Source organism: Mytilus edulis, chromosome 4, assembly GCF_963676685.1.
Source record: "Mytilus edulis chromosome 4, xbMytEdul2.2, whole genome shotgun sequence".
Lineage (NCBI taxonomy): Eukaryota > Metazoa > Mollusca > Bivalvia > Mytilida > Mytilidae > Mytilus > Mytilus edulis.
The window spans coordinates 25,986,261-26,002,004 of record NC_092347.1 but is presented as its reverse complement, the minus strand read 5'-3'; the positions used below and the strand labels follow the sequence as shown (position 1 = coordinate 26,002,004).

Here is a 15,744-nt window from a genome sequence, read left to right as displayed (position 1 = left end):
GGGGAGAACACTGGCACATATCTGGCACTAACCTTATGATACTTTTGAATAGTGTGGGAGGTGGGCTGGTGGTTTATAGAAGAATGGATGGATATTAAGGCCTAAAATAATATACTAGTGGACAACAGACTAGTGGATTTTACAAATATTTGTATTTTTTATAATTTATAGGTATGGTCTGCCTTTGAAGAGAGGATTTGCTCAAGCGTAGAAGAATTTAAAAAATCTAGTCAACAAAATTCAGAGAAATATGCAGAAAAATCAATGGTAAGCATTTTAATGGGATGGGACTTACAAAATAGTAACATTTAAACAAACAATTGGTAAAATGTATTGAAAGTTTATGATGTGAAGTTTTTTCCTCCCAGTATCAACAAGGCCAATGTAAACCAAACTGTATTTTTCTGGACATGTTTAATTTTCTTTTTAAACGAAAATTATGGAAAACCACTGTCAATGAATGTCGCACTGATGTTTTTGCATTATAAAAAGTGCAAAATAGATATTGATCAATCTTAACTTCAGACAAAATAATTATGGTTGATAAGGGAAAATTATATTTTGATGGACAAGTTTATGTACAGTTTAAGTTTGATTTAAAAACATACAAGTATACAGTATTAAACACAAAAACTTGTTTGATTTGATGTTGTAATTTTGCTATCTAATCTGCATCAATTTTATTTTGTAACAGTTATCCTATATCATATCCAGATCATAGGTTAATTACTCATTACATAATAAGTACACTATATTGCTGCGGTTCTTTTCATAAAAAATCTTAAATCTTTAAGCGTAAGATTTTTTGTGAAAAGAGTTGCTGGTGTATTTTTAAGATTTGTCAAAAATAGAATAGATATTTTTTAAAGATAGTATTTATGAGAAAATGTTATTTAACTCACAATTTCATTTCATGTTAGCAAAAAGATTCCAAGCTATATATATATATAGAATAACCATACCTTGTCTCGAAATATCAATGTTATGTGTACAAGGCTTAGAAACAGGTAGAAAGCGAGGCTGTGCCGAGCATTTCTACCTGTTTCGAGCCGAGTACACACAACATTGATATTTCGAGTCAAGGTATGGTTATTCTTTATATACTGCAACTTTTAAAATTGTTCTAAATGAAGTGTTTAGGGTAAAAACCATCATTTCCTAATATTGCGCGGAAGAGGTAAATTTTCCGCAAACCTGTATGTTTTATAGACGTCATAAATAAAATACTTCGGAAACACATTGTCAATGTCATAAACAAGGCGATACACGGTCAGTGACTATATCACATATAAATATACGGTCAATGCAATTTGGCTGCTCAAATAGCACAGCTGCAGTATATATTCAAAATATCCACCCTGTTCAATCGTGTCAATATACATTAAAATTCTTTTCAATATGTATGGTACCTGTATAATATGTTTGATAGCTACATTTCTTCCACATAATGCTGTAAAAACCATTAGAAATATTTCATTGAATGTTGATTAAATAATTTGCAATAGACATTGATTGTCTCAATTATTTTTTTAATTGAAATGCATTTTAGAGTTTAACAGATCACTCCAAGGAAAGCACAGATAAACTGGTATCCAGTGCTAACCAGGACCATACAGAAGTAGTCAAACATATGGAAGTCAGTCAGTCACAGATGACCGAACAGATAGATCATGTGACTGAATGGTCACAGTGTTTGACCTGTGAATTAAACAGAAGAACAGAAGATGTACAGAACTTTTTGGTGGATGAAATAAAGAAAGATATTCCTACTGGTTAGTCTTTCTATATTTGTGTAATATCTTCATCTAACAAAGATTTGACAGTAATTGAATTAAAAAAAAAATTGTTGTCTTTGTGTACTTTACATATGATTCAATTCTGTCAGTTATTGTTAATTTTAGTAGATCTTGGCAAGTTCCAACTACAAATTCTCTGATATTGCGCATTATTGCTATTTTACGATATTTTAAGCTTACTAACTGATAATTTCCTTTCTCAGCACAGTAGAGTGTTATGAAAAATTATCACTAGCAACTAAGGGTGCACATGCCCATTGTCAATGAAATGATTAACGTTGTCATAGGTAAAATAGCGATTAAGAGATTGGTCATCTCAACTAGATTGCTTTTCTAACTTTCACTGTAACGACTCAAGCGAGAAAATCCATCTCCTTGAGAGTATCAACTATATTCTATAATTAATGCCATGTATCTAGCAACTTTTATAACTTTATACTATTTTTGAACAGGTTTAACTCCACAGAGACGTGAGATAACTTATCCTAGAATCCTCACTAAAACAGATGATCATGGTGTGATCCTGACAGATTATAGATCAACATATCAACAAGATCCAATAGTGATGAACTTAGAATCACAACTAGCCACAGTTGATGAGGAGAATAGTGCACCAAGAATAGTTATTGAACAGGTAGGTACATCATATTACACCAACATAGTTATAGAACAGGTATCAAGTACACCAAAAATAGTTATACGACAGCTAGGTTATCATAGTACACCAACATAGTTATAGAACAAGTAGGTACATCACAGTACACCGAAATAGTTATAGAACACTAGGTAAATAACAGTACACCAAAAAAAGTAATAGAACACTAGGTACATAACGGTACAGCAAAAAAAGTTATAGAACACTAGGTGCATAACGGTACAGCAAAAAAAGTTATAGAACACTAGGTGCATAACGGTACAGCAAAAAAAGTTATAGAACACTAGGTGCATAACGGTACAGCAAAAAAAGTTATAGAACACTAGGTGCATCACGGTACACTAAAAAAAGTTATAGAACACTAGGTGCATAACGGTACAGCAAAAAAAGTTATAGAACACTAGGTGCATAACGGTACAGCAAAAAAAGTTATAGAACACTAGGTGCATAACGGTACAGCAAAAAAAGTTATAGAACACTAGGTGCATCACAGTACACAAAAAAAAGGGATAGAACAAAATGATGCATTACAGTACACTTTTTGCCAGAGGGATATGACAAACACCTATAATTTTAATTTAGCCAACTACTTCTATTTTTATGGAAAGCCCTGGACTGGTCAGAAAAATGTACCAATTCCATTAAAGTGTTCAATCTTTGTGTGATAGAACAATTTTAATTCTTTTTTTTATTTATAAATTGTTGCATTTCTGTCTTGAATTGGAAACTCTTTTTTTCTGACAAATAAATATTTTAACCCTTTCAACGCTACACAAAAAAATAGAAAAATGGCTGCTGCTGCTGCATTTTTTTTGTGTTCATTCATTAGAACAGTATATTCCTTTTCAGACTGCTGTATCTTTTTTATTATAAGAGATACAGAAAAAGTTATTGCATGAAAAATGCTCAGGAGAGTATGAACTGTAATGATAGGCAGTTATTTCAGTAAATTTTTTATCAGGTTACCTACATTTTCAGGTAATTAACAGGTAAAAGGTGTAATTTGTTACATTTGTGTTGAATTTTGAATAAAAACTACTTTTCGTCTTCATCTATTTTGTTTTTTTATCTGCCATATAATAAAGAAGACACCAATTGCTCGATTCCGTAGCGTATTGCACCATACACAACGTATTATGTAATCATGGCACAAATCAGTGGCTCCGTCCTCAAAATTTTCAGTCAACCTCCGTTTTCCCCCCTTTTTTTACGTCTCGTAATGATCGATCAAATCATATTTCCCACACGAATTGAATGTAATAAACACATTGAGATAACAAGAAACCTTTTAACTAATCCTCGTCATCAGTTTCGCCATAGAAATGCTGAAATATTTCCATATTTACAGCTTCGTTTCCGATTTCCGCCATTTGCATTTGTCAAAATATTTGTTTTTATTTTCCGTCAATTTTCCTTCTACTGCATGATTTTACAATAAAAATTGCCGGGATTTCAAGCGCAAATGAGACATTGCATATCCTCGATTCATACAAGGAAAAATTAGAGAGGACCCGAATGAAAACCGAATGGTTTAAGAGTCCTTATGCAAAATCCGTTGTCATCGCGGCATATGCCGTGAATAGCAGTGGCGGACAGCGTATGTCATCGCGGCATATGCCATGTATAGCGTTGAAAGGGTTAAAAGAATCAGAACTAATGTAATGATTGAAGAAAAAAGTTGAAATAACTGCACAAAAAATCAATATGTTCTTCCCTCTTCATGAAATTGGGACATGTGTATTGCACATCATGATCTTACCATAAGACATATTGAAGGAGTGATGAAGGTTGGCATATAACTGTGACTGGTTCCTTGTTAAAAGACAGTGATATTGTTTGCCTCAAATTGAATACGAAATTAGACTTTTTCCACTAGATAGAATTCCCAATTACAAAAAAAATGGCATAAAATTCCTCCCAATAAGTGTTGCATTTTCCGATTGCACTGTTAGTAATGTTAGTAAATTCTTATACATGTAATTATTTTGATATGAAAGCGCTTTTGAGATCTGGGTTTCTGATCAGAATCATCCAGTGTTTGTAACACATGTGGTTTTCAATGCATTAAGTACCATCATTGTTTCCGTTTCTTTCCTCTCCCTAAAAGTACCTTACAGGTTGAAAATGTCTTGACAACCAAAATATACAGTAGAAATGTGCAAAAGAGACGGCAATGGTCAGCAAAAAATGGAGCTGTGTTTAAAAAAATAAACAAACTGTCTAATTTCAATAAAAATTATAAATTTTTCCCCAAAAAAATTGTAGAGGTAGTTTTAAAAAAAGACAACCGTATCAGTAACGGAGAACATACTTAGTTCATCTTTTACATCTTAATTAATTGTTTTAGGTAAATGGAGAGGAAGAGATAATCCGAGATGATATGAGTGATTGTAGCAGTAGGTCATGTAAATCTTCAACGTCGGGAATCTCAACCATGTCAGGATTCAGTAAGGTAGGGTTTTATTATTGCAATGATGTGTCATGTTAATCTTTAACATCTGGTACTTCAACCAAAATGTGTAGTGTAAATCTTCAATATATGGTATTGGTATGTGAACCATAATGTGTCATGTAAATCCTCAACATTTGGTCTCTTAACTTTAGTGTCATGTAAATCATCAACATTTGGTATCATAACTTTAGTGTGTCGTGTAAATCTTCAACATTTGGTATCTTAACTTTAATGTGTCATGTAAATCATCAACATTTGGTATCTCAACCATGTGTCATGTAAATCATTAACATTTGGTATCATAACTTAAATGTGTCATGTAAATCATCAACATTTGGTATATTAAGGGCTGTTCCAGAAAATACTATGTCCCCCCCAGGGAAGGCAATTTTTTTAAATATTATGTGGGTGGTTGTATTTGAAATACCAAAATGCAAAGGGAGTGCTGTTCTAATTAAATTTTATTTCTGTGGGTGGTGGGGGTTAAAAAAAAGTGCCGTCCCTGGGGGGGACATAGTATTTTCTGGAACAGCCCTAACCATAATGTGTCATTAAATCATCAACATTTGGTATCTTAACCATAATATGTCATGTAAATCATCAACAATAGGTATCTCTACCATAACGTGTCATGAAAATTTTATACCAATTTTCTCAGCAGCTAAAAAGAAGGGGATACAATACATTGTAATCTTATATCAGTTGATATTTATTTTTGTTGTTTTATATCAGTTGATATTTATTTTTGTTGTTTTATAGGCATCAGATACAAAAGAGAACAGAGTGAGGAAACACCATACCAAGTCTACTTCTAGTACAACCAGCAAAAAACCTAAAACAAATCAAGACAATATAACACCAAGAGGGAAGTCACGACTTCCGCTAAGGAGCAACAATGATTCATGAGAAAAAAGGATTTTTATTTACTATTTAAAGCTGCATATACCTGTACATTAAGACATTTTAATTGTTTTAGTGGTGCTTAAATTTTTAATCGGTTTTAACTTTTTTAGTGCATTCATATCCAATTGATGTTTATTTTATTATAGCTCATCTTGTGTTTATTTACCTCAATGTAATGTAAATAAAACTAAAAAAAATGCCATAGAATTAGATTAATTTTTAAATGGAAAATAAGACATTTTGCTAGTAAGAAATGCATGTAAGGTTCTAATATTTAAATGAATTTTAAAGTTAATGAAAGTATTCACAAAAATTCCTCTGTAATTTGATTCCTCAGATGCAGTAATATATATATATATATCAATATTTTTCTATGATTAAAAATTGCAACTGCTTTTTGTTGTTAGAAATGATATTAATGATTCTTATGGAAGTATTAAAGATTCAATAAAAAATACAATATGTTTTTGACAAAAGCTCACTATTATTATGTTCCATCTTTCTCGGATACATTTTGCAAGTTTCTCAAAACCTAAGTATATTAATTATGATATTATGTATATTTTTAACCATAAAGACATCATAATATTTTTGTTTGTTAAGAGATTGCCTGTAGAATTTTATGAGTAAATGTTGAATTACTATTTTGATTCTTATATATGTTTCCTATCTTTCTTCTTTTTCTCGTCTACTCTTTCTTTTAGTATATACATGCTGAATTCATAATTAATAAGAGCATACTCTGTTACTGAAATATGGCAATTATAATCTTTTGTTTGAATGTTATCCACTATTAACATTTATTGTATATAAATGACCGGTAAGAAAGCTGTTCATGTTTAACCTTCAGCTATAAGTCATATGTATCAAAAAACTGCTGAATTCATTTCTTTTATTTTCTGTGTGATGTTATAATATTGTTAAGATCATTTCCATTGTGGCTAAATTTTCCTACAGTTGAATTTTAAATTGTTTTTATGATCCTTTAAAAAGAATCTACAATTGTGCTATAACAATAATGAAATGTGTTTCAAACACTCAAATTATTAACAAGTAAAATGTCAAAAAAGAAAAAAAATATGTTTTTCTAGTCAACATTTTGTGAATTCTAATATGTTGGTTACAACTTCTGCTAAATCATTACTGATGCAGCAACTTTTATCAATATTTATATATATGGTGTTTTAGATATGAGTTTTATTTAATTACACTTCCTAAAACTTTGAAATGTAACAGAAAGAAAAAATAAAGGTCAAGGTGTTGTTGGTTTTATTAATGGCATTACAAGATTACCTCCCTTGTTTTCTTAACTTCCTTACCTTTGACACAAAAGGAGAAGGTACACACCTTTTCTAATTAGCCCGATGGTATGGCATGATATAATATAGCAATTTATTAAAGAATTTATGTCATGAAATTTTCCTTTCTGATTCAGAAAGCAGTGGTTTCATAGCAATTTGACTTCAAAACTCACAAATATTTAAAGATTAAATGAAGACTATTTAGTATGCATTAGTATTGACTATTGTCTACTTAAAAAAAAATCTTTTACCACATATTCTAACCATTTGTATAAAATCACAAATATCTATATCGGTCAGAATATGAAGCCTAATTTACAAAATCAAATACTACCAGTAATAAAAAAAAGCCAAGAACTGCACTAAACTATGAATTAGCAAATAGTAAATAGTTTTGAATAAGAAAATGATCTGTTCAAAACACCTTTTAGATGGAGCAAATTAAACTAAACAACTACTTGTTGTTTTTGATCAGTATTTAATGCTGCCTTTAACAGGTAACGTAACGGTACCCAAATTGCACCGAGTACCCAAATTGCACCTATTTAGAAAAACTAGCAGCGAAAATCTTACAAGATTTCATAGAGACTAAACAATTTGTATTTTTATGATTTGATACTAAGCACATCTTTCAACATAGGTAAAAATATTTAGATATGCACAAAACTTTCACAGTATTTATCAACAGATGAAGTATTTACTGAAAAAGCAAAATGTACTGAAACCTCGCCATGCGACGTCATCAAAACGTCATCTTTTTAAAATGAGCAAATACAATATGTTACAAATATCCATTTAAAAAATAATGAAGAGTAAGCATGGACTAATATCCAATTGTTCAAAATATTTGAAGAAATTAAACAAAAGCTCTGTTATTAGACTTTTGACGATGTGAATTTAAGCATGGATGCAATTTGGGTACTCCTCATTTCAGAATAATTGATGGTTTGGAGGTCAGTTTAGGCCAATTTTTCTATCATTCCATATGGAATAAAAATCAAATTGGTGTACCTTTATAATAAAGAAGGATACGGCTACAAAATAAACACAAAATGGACATTTTTGTCTTTATCATAAAAAAACGTAGATGAAAAAACTGTCAAAATAGGTGCAATTTGGGTACCGTCACGTTAGAACATTTTTGACTATCAATTTTTGAATTTGAAGTAAGACCCCCTATAAAATTGTATTCGATAAAAAGACATCTACCAACACTATTACATTTGCCTCCAGTACAACAACCTGCGGATAAAATATATACCATCAATTCCTCCTATACATTTGTTTCTGGAATAGCCTTGACAAAATATGTCTTAATAGTAAAAGTTCAGTTGTCATTATGACATCATGTAGTCTGATGAACTGTATGAAACCTTTGATAATTGACATATCTATTAGTGCACCAATAGGTTCAGATCACTTTGGATCCAGATCTATATTTATCTCATCTGACCAAAATAAATTATTATTGAAAACTATCATACCTGCCAACTTTTCAAAATGCCCATGGGGTTTTTGCGTGCAAGATGGCTGTCACAGTCCAAAAAAACCTTCAAGGGGGCCTTCAAATACATTTTAATGTTGTTTGGCTTCTTCATGCTTTTATAAGCCTAGAGTCATTGTAAAATTAACTGTTTTGTTTAAAATTGGGGACAAAATTGCTGTTTCAAAATTTTAAAAAGAGCCTCCATGGGGGAAATCCCCCGCAAATAGTGACAGTTGGCAGGTATGAACTATAAAAGATAAAGAGAAACTTTTGACAGCAGTAAAGAGCACCAAGACAAAATTTACAATTAAGTCAAGAGAATTGACTACTAATGGGAGACAAAAAAACAGCAAAAATATTGATTTTTAGTCACTTTATTGTGTTGATGGCAAAACACTTAGAGAAAAAAATTAATCAGCATTGCAAGATAAAGAAGAAATTTACTTATGAATTCTATCATAAGACTACAATGTTGGTAAGTGACCATCATTGAAGATGCACTTAGATCAAGGTAAGTGACACATGTTAATGCCCTGCCTATGACTGCATTATATTTTACATTTTATGGGTTTATCCAATATAAGTTGGTTAAAAGGGGCATTAGTTGATAAATTGATTGATTGATGTAGAACACCACTTTAAACGTGCTATTTCATGGAGGTCAGTTTTAATTGGTGGAGGAAGCTAGAGAGAACCACCCAACTTCGGTAGGAAAACTAACAATCATGATCACTAATTTTACGATATGTCTGATATTTCTCTCTGTCAACAGATTATTTAGTATTCAACTCTTCCCCTTATTATCTTGTGTTATTGATGAAACAGGTACATGCTAGAGTATCTTCTTATATGAAGGTATGTACAGATATCCTGCTGGAATGGATCCCTTTTTTGACACATCCAATATATCAATGCAATTTCACCAAGGTAATATTTCAATGGGTCAATAATTTTCATCTTTTGATTAGATCTTTGTATAAATGTTGTTTTATTGTTTAAAATCAAGTCAAGATGTAAAAAATATAATGTATGTGATATTAATTGAGAAATATATGTCATATATGAATGGATTGTGATTTCGCCATAAAACATTTTTATTGGTCAGGATTTAACAAGACTACAATATATGAAGAGGGGGGGTTTAAATCCCAGCTGCATATGTACCCAAAAACCCATGTGGAGACCCTTATTAAGTCCTTATATATGCACCTTCAGTAATTTGCCTAGGTGAATATCATATCTCTGAGGGCAATAATTGTCGAATATTGGAATCAATGATGTCATGAAAGCTGTGCATATGTTGGAAAAAACGTGTTCATTCTTTAAATTTTTAAGTTTAATATTATAAGGTAAAATTCCATATGGAGGTGATACTAATTGACTGTGTCCTAATTGAAGGAGGCTTAGACTAACAAGAAGAAGCAAATAAAATGAATGATTTCCAAGACGTAATTATTATTGGGACGGTTGACAAAACCAGAAGCTGTTAAGTCGATTGATTTATATTTTCTAAACAGGTTAAGCACGTACAACGTAACTGAACGATTGGACTTTGACTTTTCCCTCTAGGTAGACGGCCAATCAAAATCGTCAAACACCACGCATTGACCGTATGGTTTCTAAAATTAGAATCTAGCATAACAAATCTGGAAAATAGTACACAGCTGACGAAGTGAATGCCGGTGAAAGAAGAATACTTACAGTTTCCTTATATGAATAGTCGAATGTTTGACCAGAAGACAATAGCAAATCTGTTTTCGGCCAGTGCTGCAACCAACGTTGCCATTCAGTTTTGTCACAAGGTAAAATTTTGACCCATATTACGTTACGTGACATAATACCCTTTTTACACCGAGTGTATTTATTAATTTAATTGTCAATATACATGTAGAATGACATTCGGTTATTTTGACTGTACAAAATTCGTAACATCAACAAATCATATGGGTTTATTTACTTATTTAGAATATACACGACTTTATTAAATTATAATGATTAAACAGCTGTTTATAAAATTTGATTAGTAAGACACAAGCACTGGGTTTTATCCATATCCATATAAATAGAATTTTGATGCTTCGTCCAATCAAGGATTTGTTATACTAAACAAATCCTTGGTCCGATTGATGTCTTAAATTTTGGAACAGTAGTAGAGAGTGAGCTCATTCATACATGTATTTGCCTTTATTTACCCGTTTATTGACAAAATATAAATGACTATAACCCGAATAATCCAGTCGTTATATTCCGATCACTTCGGTCACTCTAGTATACTCTAGAAAAGTAGTGGATAGAGAGCGCTGAATTATTCAAGTTAAAATGACCTATACACAAACTAAACATGCCAGTTAAATCTGAACTGCTGGATAACTCAACCGCCGGTTACCATATCTATATAAATAGGGTGCAAACATTAATCCATCATTTTGCCTCTGATGAAGGTCCTTTTCAGACCGAAACCGGTCAGGCTATAAAACATCACCAGGCGCTGTTAATTATGTGTATTGGTATATGTATACTATATTTTTATGCTTAAACATGACATTTACCCTAATGAAAAAATTGGATACGGATGCAATTGTAAATGATTCTGTATCATGGTGTTCAACGCTGAATGAAAATATGAAACAAATCTAAAACATTAAAATCACTTATTAATAGATTATTTATTTTTTTACAAATTTTTATCATTATAGCAGTACATGTTATTCTATTGACAATCAAGGATCTAAATTTTTATCCTTATGGTTCTGGCAGTCCATGTTAATCAATTGAAGATAAAGAATTACAAGGATATTCTAATTACCAAATTATTAACAGTGTCTAATCAGCACTAGACTGGCACATTTATGACACATCTCACTAAATAATACAAAATTTGGTGACTATGTTGAACGAATCTATCCCATCAAACTGGAGATAAAGGATACTACAGATACAGCTAAGTCTGTCTCATATCTTGAATTACATCTAGAAATTGACAATGAGGGTCGTTTGAAAACAAAACTTCACAACAAAAGAGATGATTTCAGCTTCCCAATTGTGAACTTTCAATTTCTATGTAGCAACACTCCAGCAGCGCCTGCATACAGAGTATATATCTCCCAATTGATACGATATTCCCAGGCTTGTATTTACTATCATGACTTCCTTGATAGAGGATTGCTACTCACAAGGAAGCTATTAATTAAAGAGTTCCAAATGGTAAAGTTGAAATCATCCCTTCGTAAATTTTAAGGATGCCATTACACGTTGGTTGACCGTTATGGAATAATTGTTTCACAGATGATATCAGATATGTTCCTTATGCCGTTACTACAATATCCTTTCCCTTGTCATGAATGTGACCTACCGAAATTAGACTTTTTACAGGATTTGTTATAACATAAGCAACACAACAGGTGCCACATGTGGAGCAGGAACTACAACAAAATAACCCAATTTACGGTACTTCAAAGCCTAAAAAAACTAATAAATGTAAATTTTACACTAAATATGAAATGTTTTATTGATATATACATTGTATATATAAATATAATTTCTTTACTTCCAGTTACTGTTAGTGCACTGTTTTTAACTTCTCAACACCAAGTGGTATAGACAGAAAACACAGCCACTGAATATTTTTTTTATCTTGTTTTAATATATTGGAATAATTAGTGAATACTCAGCAATTTATTGCAAAATGGTGAAGGATATGTCTGCTGTTCAACCAAAGAATCTCCCTCGGTATGTAGAAAAAAATTAGCAATATCAGATCATCTTTAAGTTGCAATTTGTGAATGTTTCCTTTTGTACAAGCCCTTATAGTGTTAAAATAACTTTGAAAATAAAAATATCAATTAGATTTTTAAGCCTCAAGGAGACGAGGGAGTGAAATAACAAGTGACAAGAGGCCATTGACTTTTAGTTGATCCTTAATTAATAACATGCTTAAGTAACTATACTATAATTATGTTAAAATTGTGATGTACACATAGAAGTACACTAGTATGTCGTACAATATCACAAGAAAAGCAAAAACTAAAAAACATGATAATAATTTCAGTTGTATGAAAAGTGTATCATCTAGACCAGAAAATGTTTATCGTGTTTATGATATTAAGTAAGAAAAAACATATAGTGTTCTGTTCACTGTAGCATTTTAAATAATAGTAGATTTTAAGTAGCATAATTCTCTAAAAATATAGCACCACATTTGTTAATAAACTCATCATAGATACCAGGACCAAAATTTTATATTTACACCAGACGCGTGTTTTGTCTACAAAAAACTCATCAATGACGCTCGAATCAAAAAGTGATTAAAAGGCAAAATAAAGTATGAAGTTGAAGAGCATTGAGGACCAAAAATTCCTAAAAGTTATGCCAAATACGGCTAAGGTAATACATTCTTAAGTTATGTAAAATCTATTTAGAAAACACAATAGTACTGTGTTCTAAAGATTATAAAAACATTTGTATTTAGAAGTACTGTATAGACTACAACTAATCTACATGTATATGGTCACTGGTGTGATTTTTTTTTACACAACATTGTACAATATCCATGTTAGAATCCTTTTATCTTGCAGGGAAAACAAACCTGAAAATATGCAAACAGACACACCTCCCTCTCAAAGAGCACATGATCAACAGGACCCAAACCAAGCTCAAGATAGGATGAGCATTAGGAGATCTGCATGGGAGCCAGCTTGGGGACCAGTCTTTAAGAACAAGGAACATTTTGTAGAAATGCACCTTTGTTAAAAATTTGTTGACATGAAGCTTTAAGCATTTCAGATTTACTAGCTCTTGAGAGTGATACTGTGCTGTATAATTTTGTATATTTTTTGTTTTGTTTGGTTTCATTTATTAACCAAGATTTTTTTGATTTATCATGCTGCTTTAAGATATTAGTCTATATCTATATATGTTTATAACATAATTTTGTTATAAATCCAGTTTTTCAACTAGATTGATAATAAGAGTCATTTTTCGCTGTCACTGAAAATGATATGTTTGGTTAAAGTCTTATATTTTCCAATGATTCATTGTTTTTTTTAGCTGTCATAGTTCCAATCTGATAGACTTATTACTACTAAAAACTAAATTAAGTGCAGTTGCAGACATTTTTTCACCATTTTACAATATTTTGCTTTTTTATGTTTTGTGCCGTGATATTTGCTTGACATTTTGTGCAATGGGGTGATGGTGTTTGAATCATATAAAAATAACAGTTACATAAAGAAATTTAAGTACGCAAACCCCTTTAGGATACCTCTGGTTTATTTACCTCTGTTCGGTGCTAGTTAATATAGGGCACATTAAATTGATATAACTGTAATACATGTACATATAGATTGTGTTGTCATAATGTTGTGAATTATATTTTGGATATACAATAAAACCTGTCATCATGGTCATGATAGACTTAATTTTTTGGTTTTTAAAACAAAACTAGCTGATTTTTAATATAATTAACTTGTGAGGGGTCATTCAGAAAAAAAACCACCCTTATATCAAGTATCTTTCAAGACATCTTCTGAGTATACTGAATCTACAAAAATTATTCAGCATCTTACTATTGATGTTTTTAATCATTCGTAATATCTAGGATTTTTTTTTTTAATCTCTTACTTTATGTATTACAGTAGTTTTGCCATAATATTAAACAGATTTATTTCACTATTTTCTAAAAAAAAATATTTTGAGTGTTTCTGTATTGAATGATTCGATTCAAAAATTTACATCCCAACATATCAACCTCCAGACAATATAGATGTCTAGATAGATGTTCATATGTGTTGCTGCTTGAAACTTTACAAAGCTTTACCCTTGTTGTATTTACTTCTGCCTTTTGAAATCATTCTTATTCCCTTTTAGCATACAAAATTGGGAAAAAATGAGTATGCATAATTTGAACAACACTATCAGCTTTGTAAAACATATGTATCTGACTTTTATTGTATAATTATATGTATTTCATTGACACAAACGTGAAGTTTTATATTTTTACCGGTGATTTTATTTATTGTTAATTTGGAGGAGTATAATATCATTGCATTTTATTTTTATACATAGAATAATGAAAAAGGTGATTTTTGCTTGTTTGTAGAGATATTTTGGATACTTTAAACTAAAATGTGAAAACTTAAATACTTTCATTTTTGAATTGAAATAACTGCTTAGATATTATTATTTGTTTTATACATGAAAGAGGCATTAATTAATGCAGATCTCAGTAAGGTAGAGATTTGTAGTCTTTTTAAAAATAAATGTAAGAAAAATGTTTGTTTTAAAAAAGGCAAGAATTTTTTTTTTATAAATCCACATGTACAGCTAGTCATCTTGAAAAAGAACATGCTTTCTACAAATTAAATTGTCTGTTGAAACATTATTTGTATCATTGTTTTTGTATTGTCAGATTTTGCACTTTTTTGGTCAGAATTATAAACAAAACTTCCAAAAGTCAGAAAAAAGCCAGTTTAAAAGTATTATTTAAATGATACATGTACTTATTGTTCCATTTTGATTGAATAACTAATGTGAAATGGTTTGTGTGTTTTTAAATTAACTTTAAATAACAACAATAAAAGACATTGATTATTTTAAATGAGTACATGTACTTGATTTATTATACTGTGTATAATACGAAATAAAAATGTAATTTGTATCTGTGTCATCTTATTAATGATCTTTTGTCCCACATCTTACTTGCTACTTTCGAATGGCAATGTAAAGGCATCTAGACCATATCTTTATATAAGCAGCTGCAGTTGATTCAGAATTGTCCAGAGTTGTCTTTCTTTTGCTGTAAACTTATCACTTAAAATAAGTTATTCAATACCCAAGTTAATTTAATTTATGGATCCAATTTCTGAAACCTTTGTTAGAAAAATAAAGCTGACCATACAAACAAATTTTTCTAGTATTTAAAAAAAATCTACCCATATGGTTGAAGTGATGTCTCCATACCAATTTGCATTGCCCTTTAAAATACTATCATTATTGACAACAGAAGTTGAAAAATAAATTCCAGAAAAAGTTGTTTGAGAATCTGACTTTCATCTCCCTTTTACTGATATAGAAATCTGTGTTTATCTTCTATACTGAAGGACAGTGACACGGCTACAAACTGACAAGATCTACTTATGTTACTTATTGAAGGT

At 30.8% G+C, this 15,744-nt stretch overlaps 1 protein-coding gene and 1 long non-coding RNA gene across 2 annotated transcripts in view; both read left to right on the top strand.

The window, feature by feature from the left end:
- The window catches only part of LOC139519304 (kinesin-like protein KIF11), a 34,697-nt gene extending 27,630 nt beyond the window's left edge, over positions 1 to 7,067 (top strand). Inside the window, exons 21-25 of the mRNA XM_071311281.1 lie at positions 172 to 267; positions 1,550 to 1,772; positions 2,249 to 2,430; positions 4,799 to 4,903; positions 5,663 to 7,067. Coding sequence (XP_071167382.1) covers positions 172 to 267; positions 1,550 to 1,772; positions 2,249 to 2,430; positions 4,799 to 4,903; positions 5,663 to 5,809 — 753 coding nt within the window. The 3' untranslated portion in view covers positions 5,810 to 7,067. The remainder of the gene's footprint in view (positions 1 to 171; positions 268 to 1,549; positions 1,773 to 2,248; positions 2,431 to 4,798; positions 4,904 to 5,662) is intronic.
- Positions 7,068 to 10,140: 3,073 nt separating this feature from the next.
- On the top strand, positions 10,141 to 15,248 carry LOC139519303 (uncharacterized). Its single transcript, XR_011663561.1, has 3 exons — positions 10,141 to 10,395; positions 12,147 to 12,322; positions 13,168 to 15,248. It is a non-coding gene; the product is annotated as an uncharacterized lncRNA (long non-coding RNA).
- The last annotated feature ends 496 nt before the right edge of the window (positions 15,249 to 15,744 follow it).